This window comes from Prunus mume, linkage group LG2 (genome assembly GCF_029339155.1).
Source record: "Prunus mume cultivar Tortuosa linkage group LG2, ASM2933915v1, whole genome shotgun sequence".
NCBI classification, from domain to species: Eukaryota; Viridiplantae; Streptophyta; class Magnoliopsida; order Rosales; family Rosaceae; genus Prunus; species Prunus mume.
In genome coordinates, this window is record NC_142699.1 from 19,848,917 (window position 1) to 19,871,283 (window position 22,367).

The 22,367-nt window shown below is 37.3% G+C and overlaps 2 protein-coding genes, 1 non-coding gene and 1 pseudogene across 6 annotated transcripts; 2 read left to right on the forward strand and 2 right to left on the reverse strand.

Moving 5' to 3' along the window:
• Positions 1 to 325: 325 nt before the first annotated feature.
• Positions 326 to 6,703, reverse strand: LOC103321515 (T-box transcription factor, putative (DUF863)). Its single transcript, XM_008223325.2, has 4 exons — positions 6,304 to 6,703; positions 4,399 to 4,634; positions 3,315 to 4,131; positions 326 to 2,857 (listed from the first exon to the last, which is right to left on the reverse strand). The coding sequence occupies exons 2-4, from the start codon at positions 4,630 to 4,632 to the stop codon at positions 642 to 644; spliced, it is 3,267 nt and encodes a 1,088-aa protein (XP_008221547.2). The 5' UTR covers positions 4,633 to 4,634; positions 6,304 to 6,703; the 3' UTR covers positions 326 to 641.
• A 6,582-nt stretch (positions 6,704 to 13,285) lies between these two features.
• On the reverse strand, positions 13,286 to 13,359 carry TRNAN-GUU (transfer RNA asparagine (anticodon GUU)). Its single transcript has one exon. It is a non-coding gene; the product is annotated as a tRNA-Asn (tRNA).
• Positions 13,360 to 16,367: 3,008 nt separating this feature from the next.
• Positions 16,368 to 18,531, forward strand: LOC103321675 (xylan glycosyltransferase MUCI21-like; annotated as a pseudogene). The gene is made up of 2 exons (XR_016124355.1): positions 16,368 to 16,731; positions 17,203 to 18,531. The product of XR_016124355.1 is annotated as a xylan glycosyltransferase MUCI21-like (transcript).
• Positions 18,532 to 19,030: 499 nt separating this feature from the next.
• LOC103321516 (xylan glycosyltransferase MUCI21-like) lies at positions 19,031 to 21,652 on the forward strand. 3 transcript variants are annotated; one of them, XM_008223326.2, is made up of 3 exons: positions 19,031 to 19,179; positions 19,490 to 19,645; positions 20,258 to 21,652. In XM_008223326.2, exons 2-3 carry the CDS (start codon positions 19,513 to 19,515, stop codon positions 21,487 to 21,489), a joined length of 1,365 nt encoding a protein of 454 aa, XP_008221548.2. In that variant the 5' UTR covers positions 19,031 to 19,179; positions 19,490 to 19,512; the 3' UTR covers positions 21,490 to 21,652. The 3 variants fall into 3 exon arrangements, with proteins under 3 accessions (XP_008221548.2, XP_088903422.1, XP_016647448.2); XM_089047296.1 differs by having other exon boundaries at positions 20,261 to 21,652; XM_016791962.2 differs by having other exon boundaries at positions 19,038 to 19,179; positions 19,487 to 19,645.
• The last annotated feature ends 715 nt before the right edge of the window (positions 21,653 to 22,367 follow it).

Sequence of the window (22,367 nt, forward strand, 5' to 3'; positions counted from 1 at the left end):
TGGCCATGAAGTTTTAGCTCAAAAATAGAAATAAAAAGAATGTACAAGTAGATGTGGTTGAAAAAAGAACCCACATGAGCATGGACATGAGAATTGTTTTGTACAGTCATTCTCTCGCATGGCATCTTTCATTTGAGTTGAGGGCTTTTTCATTTTATTTTATTTTTCTAGTTTGTACTGGGTTTGCTTGAGCTGTCGGTTGTTTGCACAGGATATGTTTATTGCAGTATGGATGTACTGTTTGTACTTGTTCTTAGTATATTAGCCAATTCATCAACAAAAAACAGAGAGAGAGAGAGAGAGAGAGAGAGTTTGGGGGATCAAATTAGATTCAGAAGCAGCATATTCACATATGAAATAATGATAAATTCACATCTGAATTCCCAGAAGACTGACAATGCATACGCAAATAGAAGAAACACTGGTATCTATCCGGGAATAAATCATGCAACATTATTTTTGAATAATACAAAGATGGCACCACCCAAAGATAGAAAATCAAGCCAACCCAGAATTCGGGCTAAGAAATGTACAGAGGGCAATCAATTCCCATGGCAACCTCAAACCCCCGAAGCCATAGAAACAACACCCTAATTTGCTCTATAGAACTCAATCAATAAGTTAAAGCCTCTTCACCATGTTTAGGTTAATGGAACTGATGGAGGATTGCCTGCCGGGCATCTTTGCCTACGGGGCCTTCTGGTAGTCTTACCCCAACCTGTCAGGCTCCTATCTTCCAGTCCCATTTCCGTATTATTAAGCTGCTGTACCAGCGGAGTGCAAGCTGGGCTAGTTGCCACGGGGGGAGAGGGACTCACCACTGCTCGTCGCCTGCCTCTACCACAACCATTTCTTGTTGAGTTTCTCCTTGTCAGTCCCGAATGCCATGCATGACCTGTTGCCCGCATCAACCCTCCAAATGTCTGAAGATCTTCTGTTACCTCATGCCTTGACAAAGAAACAAGACCAGGAAGGATATCCCTTTGGAAGTCCCTCCGCTGCCTCCCTCTCCTTGACTGGCCTTTTCTGGGCTGATTTGCTGGTAATGTGCTTCCTGTTTCTTCCAGCTTTAAGTCTTCTGGAACCAGAGGCTTAGGCATGTAATCTTCTTCCTTGGTCTCTGTCAGTTTCAAAGTCATGGATTCAAAGTAATCGAACTCTTCTGATAAAGATGCCTCATTATCTTCACCATCTTTTCCTCTCAAAACAGTGTCAAACTTGCTCTCAAGATCATTCCCACAAATAGAAGCTATCTCCACAAACCACAGAAGGGGGTCCGCTGAAGAAGCTTCTGGTGGATCGCAAGATGATTCATTCATATGATTGTGAGGACCAGATGATGAGATGGAAACTATTGCCTCTGCTGCTACTCGCACAAGTTCATCTTGAGGAGGTTCAGCTGTGTGTTGTGGCAATGCTAAAGAGATTTCTTTCTGCTTTTCAGCAGATGTTTCTTCAGGAATAACATCATCATCAGTCTCCGGAACAATGGGGGCTTCCAAATCTATCTCTACTGTAATCTTCACACTGGTGCTTGGAGCAGAAGGTTTCAAAGATACTTCATCATCGCTGATACACGAGTTCAAATCAATGTAATGTCTGAAACTGGCAACTTTTGTATCTCTTCCTTCTTTTACAACTACAATTTCTGCCACATCTTTTCTGGCCAACTCAGGAGCTGAAGGATCACAAGGCAAGTTGATATCCAGTTCTCTGTTTCTCCTGGTATTTTCCCCTCCTCTCTCAGATTGATGAGAAATAGACACAGAAGGGGAGGTAAGGGAAGAGGACTCGTTCTTAGAAATATGAGACTTCTCAAAAATAGGAAATCCAAGAAGTTTTCTCTTGCATGGGATGTCACCTAGTTCATTCCTTCTGGCCTCAACATCATTTCCAGATAAAACAGATTTTATATCCTGAGCAAAAATTTGATTCAAATCCTTTCCAACTTCAATTTTATTGGATGAATTATTCATAGAAGATTGAAAGAAACCCCGCTCGCCAGTCTTTGAAACTTTGCCCACGTTGGAAAACTCATTCTTAGAAGCAGGCTTAGCTCTTAGCCAGGGAAAAGCTGCAAGATGGTCCTCATGCTTTTGTTCTCCCCCTATGATTTTAAGACCCTGCTGGAGTATTTCTTCATTAGATGAGCTGTTTGAAAGAACTACATTCAAGTTTACTTCCCTTCCAGACTTCACATCCAAGCAATTTGAACCCCTGGGGTGCGTCGTTGAACCATGACTCATCAAGTGTTCAGGGCCTCCATTATGATTGTTACTGCTGCTCTGATAGTCACAGCTGAGAGAAGGGAAGCGAACTGGCTCCTTAGACCCTGAAGAGGAACCATGGTGAAACCCATTTTGGTATGGCACTTCACTCCCAGAACCTTGGTTAGAACTAGAGTGGTTGTTGAGATACCACCTATCTCCAAAAATCCCATTGCTCTGAACTGATGACTGGGAACTCTTACTCAAGGTAGCAGATGAGTTAAGACATGGGTGAGTTTGAACTGATATTGACTTCTGGCTTAAGCCACTGCCTGGGTTTTCCCAAGATGAAACTGAGTGTGTCCAGGACTTGGCCAAATCAGAGGAAGGAAGAATGGAATATGGACTGGGCATATGAGAAGCCACAAAAATACTTGGATGCTTACTATTGGAAATTTCATGACTTCTTTCGGAATTCTCCACACCACAAACTGTCCTCTCTCTCCACAAATCCACCTTGCTTCTATCGGTCAGATAGAAAGTGGGTTCGTGAACATTGTTAATAGAAACTTGCATTGGCTGGGATGATACAGGCAACCTTTCTGTCTGGAGACATTCGGAAACAGTTTCAAGGTTGCTTTTACTTTGCCCTGTAATACAATAGCAGATGGGTGAAGTTAACTTTTATAATGGAACAGATCTTTAAAATGCTGCATTCTCAATATAGACTTCATAATTTATGGCCTATCCAAATGGCAACATAGCCCATAGCAGGCCTCCAGATTCACCAATTACATCCATGGTCAATTATGAAAGAATGAGATGATCCCGCAGCTCAGAACACTGACATTTTAGTTGTTCAAGTTAATCCTTTGTTTCATCTCTTATATTTCTGATAAATTTTGTCATTTTCTAATACATTCATATTTATAATTTTTAAACAGACTAGAATATACCAAAATTGCACATATCAATCTACAAAGCCTTCCAGTGAACAAATAGGAAATAGAAATTTAATCAATTACTAAAGCAAAAGAAAAGTAGGGTCAATGCAGATGTCACAGAGGACCAGCTTAAGTTTAATCAAATTTCATGCAGAAACAATACCTGCAAGAACATGGGAAAACCACCCTTTTCCACTTCCCTTGTTCTCCAATTGTGAGTTGCTCTGGATAACATTATCACTTCCATAACGAGAGTCGAGTGATATATCCTTTGGCAAACCTAGAAGCTGCAACCTTGACTTAGCAGCCAGATCAGGACGTTGAATCTTTCCATGACAAGAGTCATGGGCCAGATGATAATCGTATGCTGAAGCATTGGTTTCTTCAAATTGAATAGGCTCATTCAAGTCTGCCAAACCATTTGGGCTCCTCGAACATGAATCAGGTCTCAAAGCATCTCCTTTGCAATCTGTCTTCCCACCATTGCTGGAAAAGAGCTTTGTACCACCCTCACGTGCTGTTTTACAACCTTTATTTGGCTGACAACTAGGCGTGCCAGAAACTTTCTCATCACTGAACTGCTCCCCTTCTTCGGAATCGATGTACACATCAGCTGGAAGTTGAAGATCAAACATTTTTTTCCTCACTTTTGTGGGTCTTGACTCCATCACCTCAAGATCTTTAGAAATAATCCCATTTTGACTTGGAAACAAACCATTTTTTGGGATGTTTCCTTTTACAGCACTAGATTGAGAATGGATACCTTCAACACCTGGAATTGATGGGCCAGCATAAACATTGTTTACCAAAGGAAAGCTGGAATCATGCCATTTACGAGCATCTTCCGATGTAATTTGAGATACTAAGGGACTTGACGACAATGATGTCTCCATAGGTATCTGGTTTCTATGTAGTTCTTTCCTTTTAATATCATCCATCAAGTCCCTTTGAATTCTGTACAGCCGGTGAAGTTCAAGCACCTGGAAGAAATGAAAGTCCATAAATGTTCAAGTGCCTACATATCGAGTAGAATAATAAATAAAGCAAACAAGGTTCCTGCAGGGTCAATCAGATTATACCAAATTAAAGTCCTCTAAATATAGAATTGAAAAAATATACAAAAATGCTCAATTGATAAAATCACTAAGAATTTGTTAAGGGCTGAGAGATATTGACATGAATTGTTAAGGCATCTTGAAGATATATGACATTATACTCACAGAGCAAATAAGAATCTTGACAAATACCTGATTCTTGAATATGGCCTCATGCTCAAGCATTGTCTGCTTGACTACATCCTTATCATACCCTGGATAAGCATCAGCAGTGGCCCTTGGCAAGAAGCCATTGCAATACTGCCTGTTTGACAATGTTTTATCTCCATAGTATACAGGCCAGCTACAATTGTTAGGATCCTCATTAAGATCCCTCACTGAGTAATACCCTGGCAAGTAGCTTTTACACTGCATTTTTGTTCCCATTCCTGCAAAAGGAAACCGATAAAGAAACATTCACGTGCCAAAATTAAGACAAACCAAACAGGAAACTATTGGACCATAGAAGGGCAACTAATATCAAGTACATGTAAAGGAAATGGATTAAAGTTATATACAAGAAACAGAAATCCTCTGTGTAATATGGCACACTAACCTAAATAAGTAAGATGCTTAGACTAGTTACATCTTGCATAAGGAACATTTCAATAGATGGTAAATGTTTACTGGCTGCTAAAGTTATTATGCACTAAGAACACAAAGGTGAGGAGTTATCATATGCAAATCAGCACAAGAGTCAATTGTATAGCTTAATTTAGTTTCTCTGTGGCTGAATTGAGAACCTAAAGCTTCTTCAATCAAATTACATGGATTCCATGTTTTCCTATAACTGTGAAAGCAGGAAAAGAATCCCTCAACGATCAGAATAATCCAAGTGATTGTTACACGAAAAGGCCACTAGGCGTTCCCAACTATTGTATACTATAGTTGAAAACTTGACAGTGCCTGAAAATATGAAATTAATAGTTAAAAGCTACTATACCAAGTCTGTTTTACAAATCATCTCACCAATACGGAAAATTTTGCATGCTTGAGAGCCTAAGTAATTTTACTGGGCTTAAGCCGAAGAGTTAAGTAAGCTATTATCTAAAATAGTTCTAAAGAGAAGCAAATTTAATGAATGCTCCTGGCACCCTCGCATTCAACTGACTTTGACTGCTATCTCGAACAAAATTCAACATACTACTGCTAAATGAGAAGGAATCCACATTTCTCATTGACTGGGGAAATCCGCAACAACTTAAGGAACTGTGCCAAAATGGGACATGCACAAAGAGTTTCACATCCTCAAGTAGCAGACTTTATGGCTTAATTGGAGATGTAAACAAAACCACCCAATTGACAAAACACACGCAAGTGAACAGTTAATTATGATTTCCAAATCAGAGAGTGCCATCTATGATCTGACTAGAAGCCATTGGGTTTAATGGGTATGGATCCAAAGAAGGTGGAATCATCCCATCAACAGAAACCTCCATGAATCAGCAGCACAATAAAAACTCCCCTTCAATTTGAAGTCTAATGAATGTGAGCTTTGAGAAAACAAAAGAGGTCTTTATTTAATTCTTAATGAAGTAGAAACATCCTTAACTGATGCAATTCGAAGCAGACACAAGAAGGCCAAAAAAGGTGAAAATAAAATAAGCAATAAATAAGGACATGGTTTTACCATATCACCAATATAGAGCGAAATTTGAGGGGGGAAAGGCCAACTGACTGGAACTTTTAGAAATCTTATGATCGAGAATGAACTTTGCAATAAAAATTAATAAAACAGATCTCGCCGGTTACAAACAAAACTAACAACAATTTGCAACAATGAAAACCCAGAACCTACAGTAACAAATTCTGAAATTTCCCATCAAAATTTTTTAATAGCCAACAAGACCAATCAATACAGAAGAGAACCACAAAACTCTCTTTTTTCAGTAGACAAGCTGCAATGAGGAAACAAATGCATAAACCCAAATATTAGAGCCATAAAAACCAACAATTTATCCAAACTTGATACTTAATTTGAATACCCAATTAATCAAATCACCAAAAAAAAAAACTATCTGAAAATCAATTTACCCAGAAAGCAGATGAGAATTTTACCTCAGACCCACATCCTATTATCACCTCTCCTCAAGCATCCGCTACAGATTTAATCATTCAGCGGACGCTTTCACATCATGAAAATTCAGAGTCCGAGCAGGCTCACACTATGAAAAGAGCAAAGCAGCTAAAAACTATATTGTGTATCTAAAATTATACAAGAAACAACTAAGCGGGTGCTTTTGCAACACCATTCAAGAAGCTTAGATCGTCATCAGGTTGAAGAAAAGGAGGAGATTTCGATCTGCTGGGCCACTCTCTCTCTCTCTCTCTCTCTCTGTATCTCTCTCTAAGAAATAAAAGCATAGAGCTTTAGAGAGAGAAAGAGTTTATTTTTTTAGAGAGAGATCCCAGATAAGAAATCTTCACACAAACAAACGACCTTCTAAGAACAGTGACATGAAATTTGTCAACATCCGGTCTCTTTTTATTCTCTGCTTTTTCCTCCCTTCTCTCTCTTATATTTTTTTTCCCGATAAGTATACAAATAATTTATTTATGGGTTTTTGAAGAAATGAAAAGAAATGGGCATTTCTAGATTCTCTCCACCCTCCTTGCTTTTGGTACAGATATTAAAAATTAATTATAAACAACTTTGGTAGACTGATATCCATATATTTAAAAAATAAATAAATAAAAATAAATTATTGCATTAATATATGCAACGCCTGCATTACTGCAACAGCAGCGAAGCTTGACAATACAATCTTTCTGAGCCCTGGTTGTTAAAAAGACTCGTAATTTTAGCACAAAGCACTCAAATTTTTCCAAACTAAGCAGTGTTTAATTGGTTAATACACACAGCAGACAAAACGTGGGCCCCTGATACTGTGGCAAGGATGAGGTTTCTTGAGTTGAGAGGCTCGGGGGGCAGGAAGGAAACAAATGCCCTTCTGGGTAGCTTATAATTACGGGAATGGGATTTGATTCTTCTGTTGGGTATTGATTGGCTGATCCTCTGTTTCTGTAACAGCGAGTCTATTTGTCATTTGCGACAACACTGCGAAACTGTACCTCGTTAGAAAAGAAAAGCGGATGATATTTATGGCCTCCACCACGTGGCTTATTTTCCGGGACATCTTAGATCACACGATGAATGCCAGGTCAATTAGAATGTTTAATCACTTTATTACCAGCAAATCATACTTTTTAAGCACCTTAAAACCTCATCCATTTCCACGTAATTATTTTACCAAACTACTTACTCTTTTAATTTAATAATAACTATCCACAAACTCTGTTTATAGAAAATTACCAAACTCTTTGAAATAACTACTCTATATTGAATTGCAACTCTTACCAAAACAAACATGTCCCGTGAAACTTGGGTGACATTGATTATGGTTGGTTATAATAAATCTTCACATACGGATACATTCAACAATTTGATCTCTATATGTGAAAATAATTTACCAACGGGTATAGTCCAGTAGTAAAAGGTCTTGCTTTGCAAATCAAATGTCTCATATTCGAACTCTCATAATACCTTAATAGTATGCATGTGTGTGAAAAACCTCATCCGTTTGTAGTTTAGACTATCACTTTGTCGTAATATATATATATATATGAAAATTATTTTTATATGTGTGAGAATATTAACAATTTATCGGTTCTTTTTTAAAATCATTTACAATCAATAAGATATTTACAGAATATTTTTACAACGGGTCAATACATCTCCAACAAAGCTACACCACCACAATGAGACTAACTACAACTAACAGATACCCAAACATGTATAATTCTTGCCATCCCAAACATGTGATTCGAATATGAAATGTCTCTAACCAACTAAACCAACTCAAAACATCAGTTTAAAAAAATCATAATTGTTCAAAATTCAAAAGAACCAGTAGAAAACAATTGATGATTATTAAAATCATGGCTTACATTGACGTTATGAATACTTGATGAACTTCTGTGCTTCAAACTCCCTTGGTGTTGGTGCATGCATTACACTTGCAAATTGGAGCTCAAATTAAGTGAGTTGGGCACCCTTGGCCTTAGCGCTTGGTAACGTACTTGGTCTCTCATTGTCCTAGACCCAGCTAGATGGACCAGGAATCTTGACCAAGAAAAAAAAAAGCAGATGATATGGGCAAAAAATGACAGAAAATATTGTAAATGGACAGGAAAATTGCAACTTAAAAAAATACATAGAAAGAAATGAATGTATATTTAGAAACGTCAATCAAACAAAAGCAGCAAGTCTCCGGGACCGCAAAATACAACCCAAAAAGGCCTCAGTTGATAGTCTGGGCAATGCATCCCAATTTTGGACATAAACTAAACATGGTGCCCAACTCAAGTAACCCAGATGTGGCGGTTCAGTTGTCCAAACAATGTTGCCTTGGCTTCTCATGATCCGCTCATCAATCAAAAAATTTCTTTTTACTTTTTTACTAAACTCACATACACTACTGCGAATGCTAGGACTCGAACCTATGACCTAAACATAGTGCCAACATATATATGTCTAATCATAAGTGGTTGTGCATCTCTACCGAATGTCTCATGATTCAAGAAATTTGAATCTACCAATTCTTCCTCTTTGCCAGACATGAAAACTTTTTTTCTTCTTATTATACTCATTGAGTCTAACTTCTTTTCTCATTCTCTTGCTCAGTGCTCATTATTAAACTTACTAAATACCTCAACGATTTTTCTCTCATTCAATATTTGCTTCTTTTCTCTTATCTCTTGTTTTTTGACTAATCCACCCACAAAAAATTCAACGAATTATCTTTGACAGATGATATTAGACCCCATAAAAATGTTTATTTATTTATTTATCTTTAACTTTATAGGGTAGATTGAATACTCTCATTTTTCAACTAATGTAAAAGTTATTATTGATACATGAAATATCGGACATACGTGGAGCGCATGTTAAGAGGTTAGTTTATAACTTAAATAAGTAGAGACAAACTCCGCTGCTCCGTCCAACCAACTATGTCCACATGTCATTAAGCACGTCAAATAACTGGTTGCCAGCCAAGTAATTGTTTAATCATTCTAGATATTTTTCCATCTTTCCCCAACGTTAGACTTAAACTGTGGTCCTTTATTTCCCACGGTCACTTTCATGGAAAATGTGTGAGGCTTCTCAATCCAACTAGTGGAAGATTTGGCTAACTAGATGTGAAGGGCCCCACTAGGGTTATTGTGCATGAGGTCCCACAAATTTTGATTGACTCATACCTTTTATTAATGTTTGATTTTTGGTCAAGTAATGCAATATTTTTCATTTCCACTTTTTGGGTAATATTGTGAGAGAGGCACCAAAGATAGAAATGTTGCAGAAAAAATCCCTTTCTAATTTCATATAAGGGTGTTTGATTGTACCAGTTTGTTTGTTAGAGGACCAATTCAATCAGATCAGACCCTCATAAGTTGTAATGAATTCTTCAGAGCTACTCTTCACCACTCTCAGAAACAGTTGCAGAAGCCAACTCAGTGTTTTAATTTATTTCTTTGAATGGAAACCCCACCCTAAATTAGTTTCAACCAGAAGAATTAAAGCAACATGGATTTTGCAGGAAAACTTACGTGAAACAGGAATAACATTGTTTTGTTATTCCCGATCAATCACATTATGTCAATCACACATGACATAATATGATTGACCAAAAATAACAAAACAGTATTATCTCTATTACACACACGTGTTTCTCTGAATTTTGTCACAATTGATTTACTCACTGACAATCTGTGCAAAACACTATATAAAAACACAGTAAAAAGGTTCAAGTTTTACTGCCACAAACCCAACCCCACTACTTATCTGAGCCATATTATTGAGTGATAAAAATAGTAACTTTAAAGATGAAAACAACTAGACGTAATTATCAAATTTCTAGATTGAAAAGGGCAACCCCATCCGTGATTTGACTGAAGGAAATATGGGACAGGTTCTAGTTTCAAAAAGTTACATTTGCAATTAAGGGGTATTATCTATGTATTTGACTGAAGGATACTGTTGGCTGTATTAGCTACGTAATACAAGGATATTACTTGGCTCGTTACATGGAAGGGGCAATTTTTTTTCACTGATCTAAACTTACACAGAGAAAAGTTTATATACACACGTCACATTGTGATTTGTTTATAATGAAACATTTTTCCTTACATGCACATACTTTACCGAAATTGCCGTGTAAATACAACAGGGTCCATAAACTTTCCTTTTCCTTTCTTGGGAAAATCCTCCCGAATTTGAGCTTAATATATTTAATACATTTCAACAAAACGCCAAAATCGGTTTTCTTTTTCCAATCTTGTGAATTAAGACTAAAAATAAAAAGTTTGAACCACTGTAAACACACAGGCTTTTGTTTTTCCCCTTCCGGGTAACAGAGCCCATGGGGCTAATTATATATATAGAGCCCGGCTTGGACTTCTCAAGAATTGCCCCAATTTGGTACTTGTTGCATGTGCTTGGAAACCGAAAAGGATCCGAAACAGAAACCCTAGCAGCAACAATAGGATGGCCAAAATACCAAATAGACAAGTCAGTGGGGGGCTTTTATTTGGCAAAGTTATGGAATTTAGGGTTTGGGACAGCGAAAGAATCCTGATGGGAAATTGATTTGTAAAGCCAAAATCAAACAAGTGAACAAATTATTGCAATTTTGAATAGCTGTCGTGATATGAAGCATATGCCACAAACTTGTGAATTTGTGACAAAGGAAAAATAGGGTCTTTGTCCAAATAGAACACAAAAGTAATCACAGATTACGATATGTGAGGAGGTCGCCACCAACTTTGGTCATTCATAAAATGTTTAGGTCTTTTCTGGATCTATAATTCAATGTGCACATGATTATTATTATTATTTTTTCCAAAAGAAAATTGTGAACCACGTGAATATATGAAATTAGAAGGATGTGCAAGTTTAACTTATTATATATAACTAGTGAGAATATAGATATTTCTTCTTCTTATCTTAAAATAACTCATCTCGTAAGTGACTTATAGCTCAAATGATTAAGAGTTGTTAACTCACTGCATTCGAAGGTTTGTATTCGATCGAATCCCATTTGTAAAAATTAAAAATTAAAAATTCCTCCGTGTCAAATGGACAATAGTAAAATATCAAATATGCCCTCATACTTCTTAACAATTTAAAGTACAAATATGTCTGGTGGTGGCAACAATGCAATCATATATGACAAAAACTACTTTTAAACTTCCAATTTTGCCATTTATCATTATATAAGGTCAATATTCCTCACATATATGAAATCTTACACTTTCATTTCGCTTGTAAAAGACTACAATTATAAAGGGGTACATCACTTCACCCCAAAAAAAAAAAATCTATAAAAAAAATCCAGGTATATGTATGAAAAGTCATTTGCGGTCACATACTTACGGGATTCTTAAGCAACCGAAGGCATACTTAATAGAGGGACAAAACTGAGATTCCAACATTGTCCGTACATGTCTTTCTCTTTCATGCGGCGAAAATTCCATTAAATCTCATCAAACTTAAAAACTCTCTCTCTCTCCTCTCTCTCTCAAATCCCTATGTCGATCTGTGTCCACGATTCTTGGGCTTCTAAACGAATTGCCTCCGGAAAGAAAACCCTTCACTTTGAGAAACAATAACGGAAACGCCATTGTCTTAAGAGGCTGACCAAGATACCCCTGATGGGTCCCCACATTGATGGCATCTCTCATCTCATCGGGGTCTCGTCTCATCTAATCTAATCTAATCTAGTCCCTCACACTCTTCTCTGTAGTCTAGTGTGTCCCCCTCTCACAACTCCCAAGAATCTGATCATCTGAGACAGGAGAGAGCAAAGCATCTGCTTTCCACTAGCTTTTTCAAGAAAGTTAGTCAAAACTATGCCCCAGCATTTACCATAATTGTCCTTTTAAGGTAATTTTCACTTGCACAATAATTCCTTCTTTTTGAAAAAACATTTGCAAAAATATTAGAGAACAACAGTTTGAACGAGCTGATCATTCACAAGTGAGCATTTGGCCCAATGTTAAAAAAGTGAGCGATTTTGATTGACTTGGGTCCATGTTTTGAATATAACAATAATTACATGCATGTGAACGACTGTCGTTAGCATAATTTTTTAAATTGTTTAAATATATGTGTATAGCAAAAAACAACAACATATCTTTTTACATGAGAATTTGGTCTACTTAGGGCATGTTTGGGAATGATTATGGAAGGGCTAAAAGCGTTTTTGACAGCTCTCCAAGTGCTTTTGAGTCATAGAAAAACTTTATGGAGAAGTATTTGCTATGTGTTTTTTCAAGAAGCACTCAAAGTCATTTTCCATGAATTAATTGGATTTCTTATGAAAATTTCAACGTTTTTATAATAAAAGCACTTATGAGGATAAGTGTTTCCTAAAGAAATCTCAAACAAGCCTTTAGACTCCAACTGATCGAAGGGGATCCCAAATTCAAATCTCATAGACATTATTCGACGCAAGGGAGATCCAAAAATTGGTGTGAGTTACTATGCCATAAAGAGATCTAAGAGGTCATGTCTGTCAATTGCATGATTTAATCTATTAATTTAATATAAATAGTGAGAAAAGCTAATTGGTAGGTATAGGATTTTATTCTCTTGAATGGGTCAGTTAAGGTTGTATGGACAGCCACTGTTTTTAAGAGCAGGATATGATGTTGAAGTGCGTTGGCCTGGCCATCTAATCTAAACCACTAGTTCACAACTCATAAGTCATAAGGTGAATTCAATTACACATTTACACTTGGGTTGGTTTGGGTTGGTACATTAATGCAAAATCATTGGCTAAGGCTTCGGCTTCTTCTAATCACAATATATTTTACAATCTCACCTGATTCTACAACTTTTCTTGGTTTGGAATTAGGGTTGTGGCCTACGAGAGAGAGAGGTTGGGTAATTGGGTTTGGGCTAGCTAATTTCTTGCAAAGATTCTAATCCAGGCCCGAAATCAATATTATCATCTTTAATACTAGAAAAGTTAAAAAGTTACGCTAGAAGGAGGGCTCGAACCTCCGACCTTGTGGTTAACAGCCACACGCTCTAGCCAACTGAGCTATTCCAGCTACTTGTTATTACATCTTTACGTTTCTTATTTAAACTGATGTTGTGACCCCACCTACCTTCTGTGTCTTTCTAACGACTTGTATGAGGGATCTGTTAAGCCCAATTGAAAGCTGCATGGGCTTTTCTTTGTTTGTTTTCTTAGTTTTCCAAATTAAACTAGTCGCTCATTTTAAGCCTTTGGCTCGTCCCATCCCATGAGATCTCCGAGGAAATAAATTTGCATTAACAATTAAAAGGGATTAGAATACTAAAATATCGAATGTATGTCATACAATAAGTAATTAATATAGAGTTTTATGAAAAATTTCAATAGTAAATTAGATTAGTTGGTCATAATAGTAAGGTCGCTCATTTGCACCTGAGATCGTATGTCCTTCTCCATAAATTAGAGTGCACTTTTTTTAAATAGGACAAACGATATTACAAGATACTATTACAACAAGCCAATCTACTCACAACAATTTACATCGAGACAAACCACCAATGACACAAGACTATACCACTAACTAGGCATTGAACTCATCATAAATATATATTGTTTTCGTCATTCCTGTAAGTCAAACTTGAGACCTCCTCTAAATATTGAATTAATCATAAATATATATTTTTCTCGTCATTCTCAACAAATTAGCAAGTAGTTTATACCATATATTGTATAAAAGATTATTAAAACAAAACAAAAATTGTGCACAATAAAAATTTGGGGATTTTAGGTTTTCCTAAATTTGGGAAAAGAAAAAAAAAAGGGGATTATAGGTGGACCCAAGCGTGGCATAATGGTTATTGTCGGTGCCACCGTGTCCAATGAAAGATGCTATTTTTACTGATCCACAGGGGTGGCAAGGGAGCAAAAAAGCTGTATCGTCATTCGTAGTTAATCATACAGAAGGACGCTTTCGTAATTTCGGCGTCATAAATTGTACGTTTGGATTGTTACCCGTATCTCTCTCATCCGAGACTGAGAGATAGTCTGAATGACGGATGCATGGTCATTTTCTTATTGGCAGAAACAAAAAGCACCGAAACTGAAACCGATGTGTCACGGGACCCACGCCCGAATCTATTTTGGTCCAATCACTTCTCTCCGCATCAGAGAAATCATCTGCGCCTCCGGTCTCTCCATCTCCCTCCTCCTCCTCCACGTCCTGCTGTTGGCGTTATGCCATATAGGGCCCACCGTATCGATCAAACATCGCAGTATGACCGTAGGCCGCTCGTGTGAGTACAGTCACTATGATGTAATCATGGAATGTAGAACACCTACTGTACAGTGCGGGCTGGTGCACCAGAAGATCTTCACCAAGACCTTTTTTTATTTTTGGGAGGAATCTTCTTCACCAAGACTTCTGAGTTCTGAGAACAATTTTACTTTTGTTTTATTTATTTTTTTTGTAAGCTTTAAACCCCAAACTAGCTAAACAAACCTTTTTTGAATTTTTTTTCTTTGTCAAATTGTCCTCAAACATTTTTGAATTATTATCTTTGTTTTTTTCACTTTTATTGTCTATTACTATTTTTTTAGGATTGTTTAATATCGGATGGACAAATTTTAAATTTTAGACAATGTAACCCAAAATCAATCCCAAAGTCAATATATATTTTTGTATTTAAATGAATAATGAATATGTTTATATGAGCGTGTTCTCACACACGCACTACCACGACATGATATGGATTCGAACCTAATACCTGTAGTTTGCAAGTTAAGTCATTTTTCCAATAAGCTAGACCTCATTAACCATTTTCCATACTAGTTTAATTATTCTAAACAAGAGCTAAATATGTATGAAAAATAAAACAAGTGTTCAATTGTTTATGGTATTTTTGAGTTAGTTATAACCATATCCTTTTTTCTTTTTTCTAATCTTACAAAGTCCATTAATTCATGCAATAATGGAGATTAATCGGTGACGGTTCCAAGATTCAAAAGCCAATTGGGCAAAACTTACATACTAAACTCGATGCTATGAATGAATTTTATTAATAAACGTAAAAAGATACACATAATTAGGGAGGACGTAATGAGCCTTACCCTCAAATGCATATCTATTCTATATGCATAAATAAAAGTTCGACAAATACAAAAACTAAATTAAAACCAAAAGTAAATACAATACAAAATAAAACAACACTATTTTAAATCTAAGATTTAACCATGCGAGGCTTAGAACTCTTAAATTCCTTAATTACTGATGCATTAGCAAACTTTCTTTCATCCCTAAATAAACCCTACAATACTCAATTTTAAATTAAAACTATAATTCAAGATATATAGAAAATAGAGGGAGAAAGAAGTTGTTGATGTTGAGTAGCTAAGAGAGAGAGAAACAAGCTGATGTTGCATAGCCAAAGGAAATGAGAGAGAAGATATGAGACCACCTGGATGGGTAACATGTGTGTAAGGTTTGCTTTTGCTTTTTTTAGTTTTGGGCTGGACTTATAACATATGCAGGGTTTTTTTAAATAAAAATTTGGGCTAGGCGGGCACCTAACTTGCCTTGTGCATAGAACCGCCCCTGAGATAAGCATAATAAGAAAAGAAAAAGAAAAAGAAAACTTTTCATTTGAACCATTTGCCAATGCAGTATATATATGGAAAATAAAGGATGATGATTAAAACAGTGACCATATTGTCCTCCTTAACACACGCAAGAAATCCATATGCATTTGGTCTATAGGACTTGTTTTTACGTCTCAATCAAAGCAATATTTTCTCACCGTAAACCATACGGGTGCGAGAAAATATAGAAAATGGTTTCAAAATACAAATTTAGAAAGATAAATAACTAGTTGTGTTACTTTTTTTGTTTTTTATTCGTTGCTGTAGTCAAGAAAAACAAAAATAGGAAAAATAGACATTACTAAACAAACCCTAATTACTTTCATGAATCTGCGACAGTGCCGAAAAGGAAAAGGAATAAAGAAAATACATCCGAGGAGCCTTAAAATCACAGTCAAGCTGCAGTGAGTGAGAGGTAGCAAACGTCTCCCATTTCCTGTAGTCAAGAAAGCTGATCTTGGTCCTTGCCTAAATACAAGATCACCATATTCTTACATATGTCGAATCATTTTATTTTTTGTTTTTATCTGATGGAATTTCATCAACAGCAAGAAGTTGTGTTTTTGTTGCTCGATCGTGTCACGGAAGTTTGAACCAGAGAAGAGGATCAAGAAGGAAGAAAATCGATTGATCTTTAGTTATTATACTTGATATGTATATCAATGACGAACAAGAGAGATTCGATAGCAGCAATCTTATGGGTGTCGCTGTTGGTGTTCTTTATTATTTTTCATGTTAGTCTCTCATTCCAGGTTGAGATTACACTTCCAACAACTCAACCATTCGATTTCAACTAAGACTACAGCGCCAGGTTTTTGCCTAACTCTCACAACAAAATCTTCAATAAATTTCTTTATTCTTTTCTTTCCTTCTATCTTATCTTCTTTTTTCCTTTACTTTTTTTCTTTTTTTCTTTAACCCAATGTGTCAGGTTAAAGGTATGCTTATGCTTAGTTATCCCAATTGCATGTAACACCTTCATACATGCATGACTTCAGAATTAGTTTTACTCTAAATTTCTACGCTTTATAACTTTTCACGACTTGGATCTTATTGTATGTATGATTATTATGTTCCGTATTGAGACTAATTGCATTCTCATGTGTTTTTATTGATATCGTTGCCTGAGAAATGTTGTTAATAGTGCAAAATAGTTCTTCTCACATTGCAACTTCTTCATTAGGGTTTCTGAGAGTCAAATAACAACCTTTTATTTTTCATTGATTTTCTTTAAAACCTTATGATTAATGCGTTTCCCTACAATTTGATTTGTGGGTTGCAGTTACTGTCAAAAATTTGACATCCAAATCAATGATCGGGCGGGACCCAAACTATTCGAGACCTTTGCAGTCCACTCCATCCACGCGGATCTCCTGTACCCGTTCTCACAAGTACTACGATTTCTGTTTCATCAACGGTTCAACAATTTTGGACCCCACCACCTCCACATTCTTTGTGGCGGACCCCGCAAGCCCACCCTTGGTGGAGAAAATCAAGCCCTACCCTCGAAAATTCGAGATTTCAACAATGTCGGGTATCAAAGAGCTGATCCTCACCTCAGGCCCACGAGGCCCAAAATGCCAAATCCAACACAATGCCCCAGCCCTTGTATTCAGTGCGGACGGGTACACCGGAAACGTTTTCCATGATTTCAATGATGGGTTCATCCCTATCTTCATCATCACCAATTCCATCCTTCACGATCAAGACCCGGTCCTCGTGATATCCAAGGCACGGAATTGGTGGGTTAGTAGGTACGGAGATTTACTACGAACCTTTATAAAGCACCCGATCATAAACCTCGATAATGATACTGCCAACCACTGTTTTACTTCTGCCAGTGTGGGTCTTATATCCCATGGGCTTGTGACCATAAATCCTAAATTGTTACATACCCCAAAAACGCTGGTCCATTTTCATGGCATCCTAGACAAAGCCTTCGGCCGAAACCACCACCATTCTAGGGCTTCGGATTCCCAGCCGCGCCTCGTCTTAATAAGTCGAACCGGCGGTGTTGGCCGGGAGATGTTGAACCAAAATGAAGTGAAGCAAGCGGCGGAGAAGGTTGGTTTTGAAGTTGTTGTTTTTGTGCCGTCTTCTACGACCGATATGCATGTGGCTTATAATTTACTTAGCAAGAGTCATGCAATGGTTGGTGTGCATGGAGCTGCCATGACCCACTTGTTGTTTATGAGGCCTGGCTCGGTGTTCATGCAAATTGTGCCTCTGGGCACCGATTGGTTGGCAAATGTGTGCTATGAAAGTCCAGCTAGGGCTATGGGGTTGCAGTACATTGACTATAGGATCAATGTAGAGGAGAGCAGCTTGGTAGACAAGTATGGCAAGGATGATATTGTGGTCAAGGACCCGGTTTCTAAAATGGGTTCCAATTGGTCCATGGAGATTATGAAGATATATCTCAAGGAGCAAAACGTGAAGTTGGATTTGGATAGGTTTAATTGGTTTTTGAAGGCAGCTTATGACAAGGCCAAGAAATTCATGGACAAGGAAGGGTAGTGCATGCTTATGTATGTTGAAAATAATGATTAAATGATTAGCTAAATGTGTTTTTTGTTTCTTCTCAAAGATCAAGTTAATTGGTTAACACAAAATTTAATGACCTATTGGCAAGGGACTTGTGATTGTTATGAGGACCCCTTAGTTATTCAATTAGTAGATTTTATTTTATCAACGGTAGTTCAATGTTATGATCTTACCAATAGTTATGATTTATTACTGGAAGATTCTCTCTCCAATAAGGATTAGTTATATACTTTTAATATTGGCCGTTGGATTGCATTCATTAAATGTGTTGGTAGTCTCTTAGATGCAATCCAACGGCCGATATTAGAAGTATGTAACTAATTTTGAACTTAAATATACTTATTGGAGAATCTCCCTTTATTGATTAGGTAGTAACCAAGAACATTAAGAAAGGATTAGAAGTTGCTAAAAGGAGAGAGATTTCAAAGCTACCTGACTAATCATGTACACAACCAAGCAAGTGAAAAAGTAGGGAAAAATCATGGCAGGTGCCGCTAGGTAGCAATGTTTGGTGTAACTGACACAACATACACGTCCAAGAAAACGAAAGATTTTTCATTAACTGCAAGAATCTAATTGGATAGCATGCTTAAGCAAGCTTTAATTTTGATAAAAAAGAAGGAAAAGGAAAAGCTTTAATTTTCAACTTTCTTCATGTTCAAGTTCATTTTCCTTGAGAAAAGCATCATCACCAGCAGCACAAGATCCAACCCTGGTAAGTGAATTGGCACCTCATCTCATATGCTTGTCAAAATTCCAATTCCCATTTCACTCGTCTGTCACAAACTATCAGTCCCTTTTAAAAAATATATTTAATAAAAAAAAGGGTAAAACGTGTTTACGAATGTCTCGTCTCTTTTCTTTTTATCTCCCCCACATTCAATCTTCTTGTACAATTCCACAGTCTTTTTTTTTTTCATCTGCATCAAAAAGCAGATTCAAAAATAAATGCCATCTTCATGAATCATATCAATAAATATATATAGAGAGAATTGGGTTGATGACATGTTGTGAATATGTAGCAGAAAAGTGGGCCAATTAAGGAAGGATGAAGAAGACAGTTTCGAGGGCTGCGCTGGTGGGAGTGGCGTTGTGCTTGTTTTTCATTATTTTCCAGATCAGCGTCTCATCCACCTCCAGATTTCTTAAATATGCTACCAATTCACCCAAGCCTACTCAAGGTATGAACAACAAATGCATGCCTTTCCCATTCATTTATAATTATTATTATTTATTTCTAATCCATTTCCCCATCTTCCGTTTCTATTTATTTGTCAGACTCTCAGCCAATTATTTCGGTGTTAATTTGCATGTCCTCCACTTGTGTATTACTTGTCCTCAATATTTTTATTGGCCCACTCCACTGCTACCTAGTATTGTTTTTCTTAATTACCATCCCTAAGCCCTGCATGTATCTAGCCTCTGGAAGTTTAAATTTTTATGTAGAGTTGAAGTGCCGAAGAAGCATCTGATGCCTTTCTCGAAAACACTTTTACGAGCTAGAAGCACTTTGAGGTTTTTCTGTCGATCCTTCTCAGAAACGCTTCTAGTCGTACTGTCAGTATAAGATAAGAATAATATTGATCTTGCTAGCTAATTGTGATTATTGACTTGTCAATCTCTGTCATTTCCCACAAGTTAACATATGTTGTGCCATTGACCTTTTTGTTTTAATTGTTAACTTTCGGTTAAGTATATCTTAATTGATTCCCAATTACATGTAATTTGTCACAACTTGCACAATTATTCTCTGTATTATTTTTTACTATTTTCTTATTAAATTTCGATTTCAGAAGAAGGAACACGTAAACTGAAGGTTATCAGTCACCCTCCCAAATCTTTGCGACTTCCGGTGGAAAGCCCAATCATCTGTGATCGTACTGATATACGCTATGATCTCTGCTCAATCAACGGCCCAACTGTTCTGGACCCCTCCAAGTCCACATTCTTCACTATAGGCTCAGCCCAACATTCAATCATGGAAAAAGTCCAGCCCTACCCTCGAAAATTCGAAAAATTCATAATGCCTCGCATCAAGAACCTCACACTCACTTCTGGACCACAAAGGCCACCATGTAAAGTCCCACACAATGTTCCGGCCCTAGTATTCAGCGCGGGAGGGTACACCGGAAACTTCTTCCATGATTTCAACGACGGGTTCATCCCGCTCTTCATCACCGCCCACACGATCTTCCCTGACCAAGATTTCGTGATCGTGGTGTCCGAAGCTCCCAATTGGTGGCCTAGTAAGTATGCAGATCTATTGACAGTGTTCACCAAGCACCATATCATTGTCCTTAAAAATGATACTCCCACCCACTGTTTTCCTTCTGCCAAAATAGGCCTCATGTCACATGGCTTCATGACTATAAATCAAACTTTACTACCCAATTCAAAAACGTTATTGGATTTTCGAGTGCTCCTAGACAAAGCCTACACCCCACAAGCCCAACCCAAAGTCTTGACCCCCAATCACAGAAATCCTAGGCCCAAACTTGTGCTGGCCAGCCGCACAGAAGCCAAGGGGCGCTCGATCTTGAACCAAGAGCAAGTGATTAGGTTGATAAAGAAGGCGGGGTTTGATGTAGTTGTGTTTAAGCCCAAGAACAAAACCCCATTGAATGAATCCTATGCATTGCTGAATTCAAGCCATGCCATGGTTGGTGTTCATGGCGCTGCACTTACACACTCCTTGTTCCTTAGGCCAGGCGCTGTGCTTGTGCAAGTGGTTCCGATTGGGGTCGAATGGGCGGCATATGCATTTTTCGGGAGGGTGGCGAAGGGTTTACATTTGCAATATTCTGAGTATAAGATTGGGGTGGAAGAGAGTAGCTTGGTGGACAAGTATGGGAACGGCAGCTTGTTGGTGAAAGACCCATTTGCACTTCAGAAAACAGGCTGGGACCCTGAGATTATGGACATTTACTTGAAGGAACAAAATGTCAAACTTGATTTGATCAGGTTCAAGGCTTGCTTGAAGAAGGCTTATGTCAAGGCTAAGAGATTTATGGAGGCCAATGGTTGATTAGCGTTTTATTTTGGCGCTATGAAATAACTGAAAGCAACATACACTGCTAACAATTTGAAGTTTTATTTATTTATTCATTTCAATAGGCAAATATTTGGGATTCTTTTTTCCTTTTTTCTTGTAATGCTTGTCTAATTTAAAGGCCTAGTTTTTGAGAGAATTGAACTCGTTTATTTTATGATTTATAAAAAAGCTAGTAAGTTAGTCACCAAGACATCACCAAACAACTAGAACATGCATGCTAAGAAATAAATAATGACAAAGCTTAAGCTACCAATTTATGGTATAAATGACATGCATACATGGTACAACACTCGTCCAAGAAAACTAAAAAGATTTCTTTATATCACAATCTAATTTCTTAAGCAAGCTTTAATAATTTTGGTTTTGTTTTGTTTTGTTTATTTATTACACAAGCGATATTTTGTTTTAATCTAATTTAAATTACAGATAGGAAATTCGAAATCAAATGTACAATAAGGAGCACATCCGTTTTATCCAACTTCACTAAGCCTGATCTACTGATTTTGTTTTCTTAAAGATGGGAATTGAAGCTTAATTAGTTTCAAAGTAATTGCCCTCACCAAACTTTGCTACCCAATTCGAAAACCTACGTGGATTCTTGTCTGCTTCAAGACAAAGCCTACACCCCAAAGTCCAACCCAAAGTATTGACCTCCAAACCCTCAAAACCTAGGCCCAGACTTGTGCTGGCCAGCCGCAACAAAGCTAAGGCACGGTCGATTCAAAAGCAAGTGATTGGGCTCATAAAGGAGTGGGGTTTGATGTGGTCGTGTTTAAGCCCGAGCTTTGCCAGGCCATGGTTGGTGCGTGTCCATGGTGCTTCAGTTATACACGCGTTGTTCCTCAGGCCAG

Excerpts from the sequence above, each read along its gene's own strand:
- LOC103321515 (XM_008223325.2), bottom strand. The coding sequence starts at position 4,632 with ATGGGAACAAAAATGCAGTGTAAAAGCTACTTGCCAGGGTATTACTCA. Across the intron at positions 4,132-4,398 it reads AGGCCATATTCAAGAATCAG|GTGCTTGAACTTCACCGGCT; the intron begins GTATTTGTCAAG and ends CATTTCTTCCAG. Across the intron at positions 2,858-3,314 it reads GTTTTCCCATGTTCTTGCAG|GGCAAAGTAAAAGCAACCTT; the intron begins GTATTGTTTCTG and ends ATTGTATTACAG.
- LOC103321516 (XM_008223326.2), top strand. The coding sequence starts at position 19,513 with ATGAAGAAGACAGTTTCGAGGGCTGCGCTGGTGGGAGTGGCGTTGTGC. Across the intron at positions 19,646-20,257 it reads TTCACCCAAGCCTACTCAAG|AAGAAGGAACACGTAAACTG; the intron begins GTATGAACAACA and ends TTTCGATTTCAG.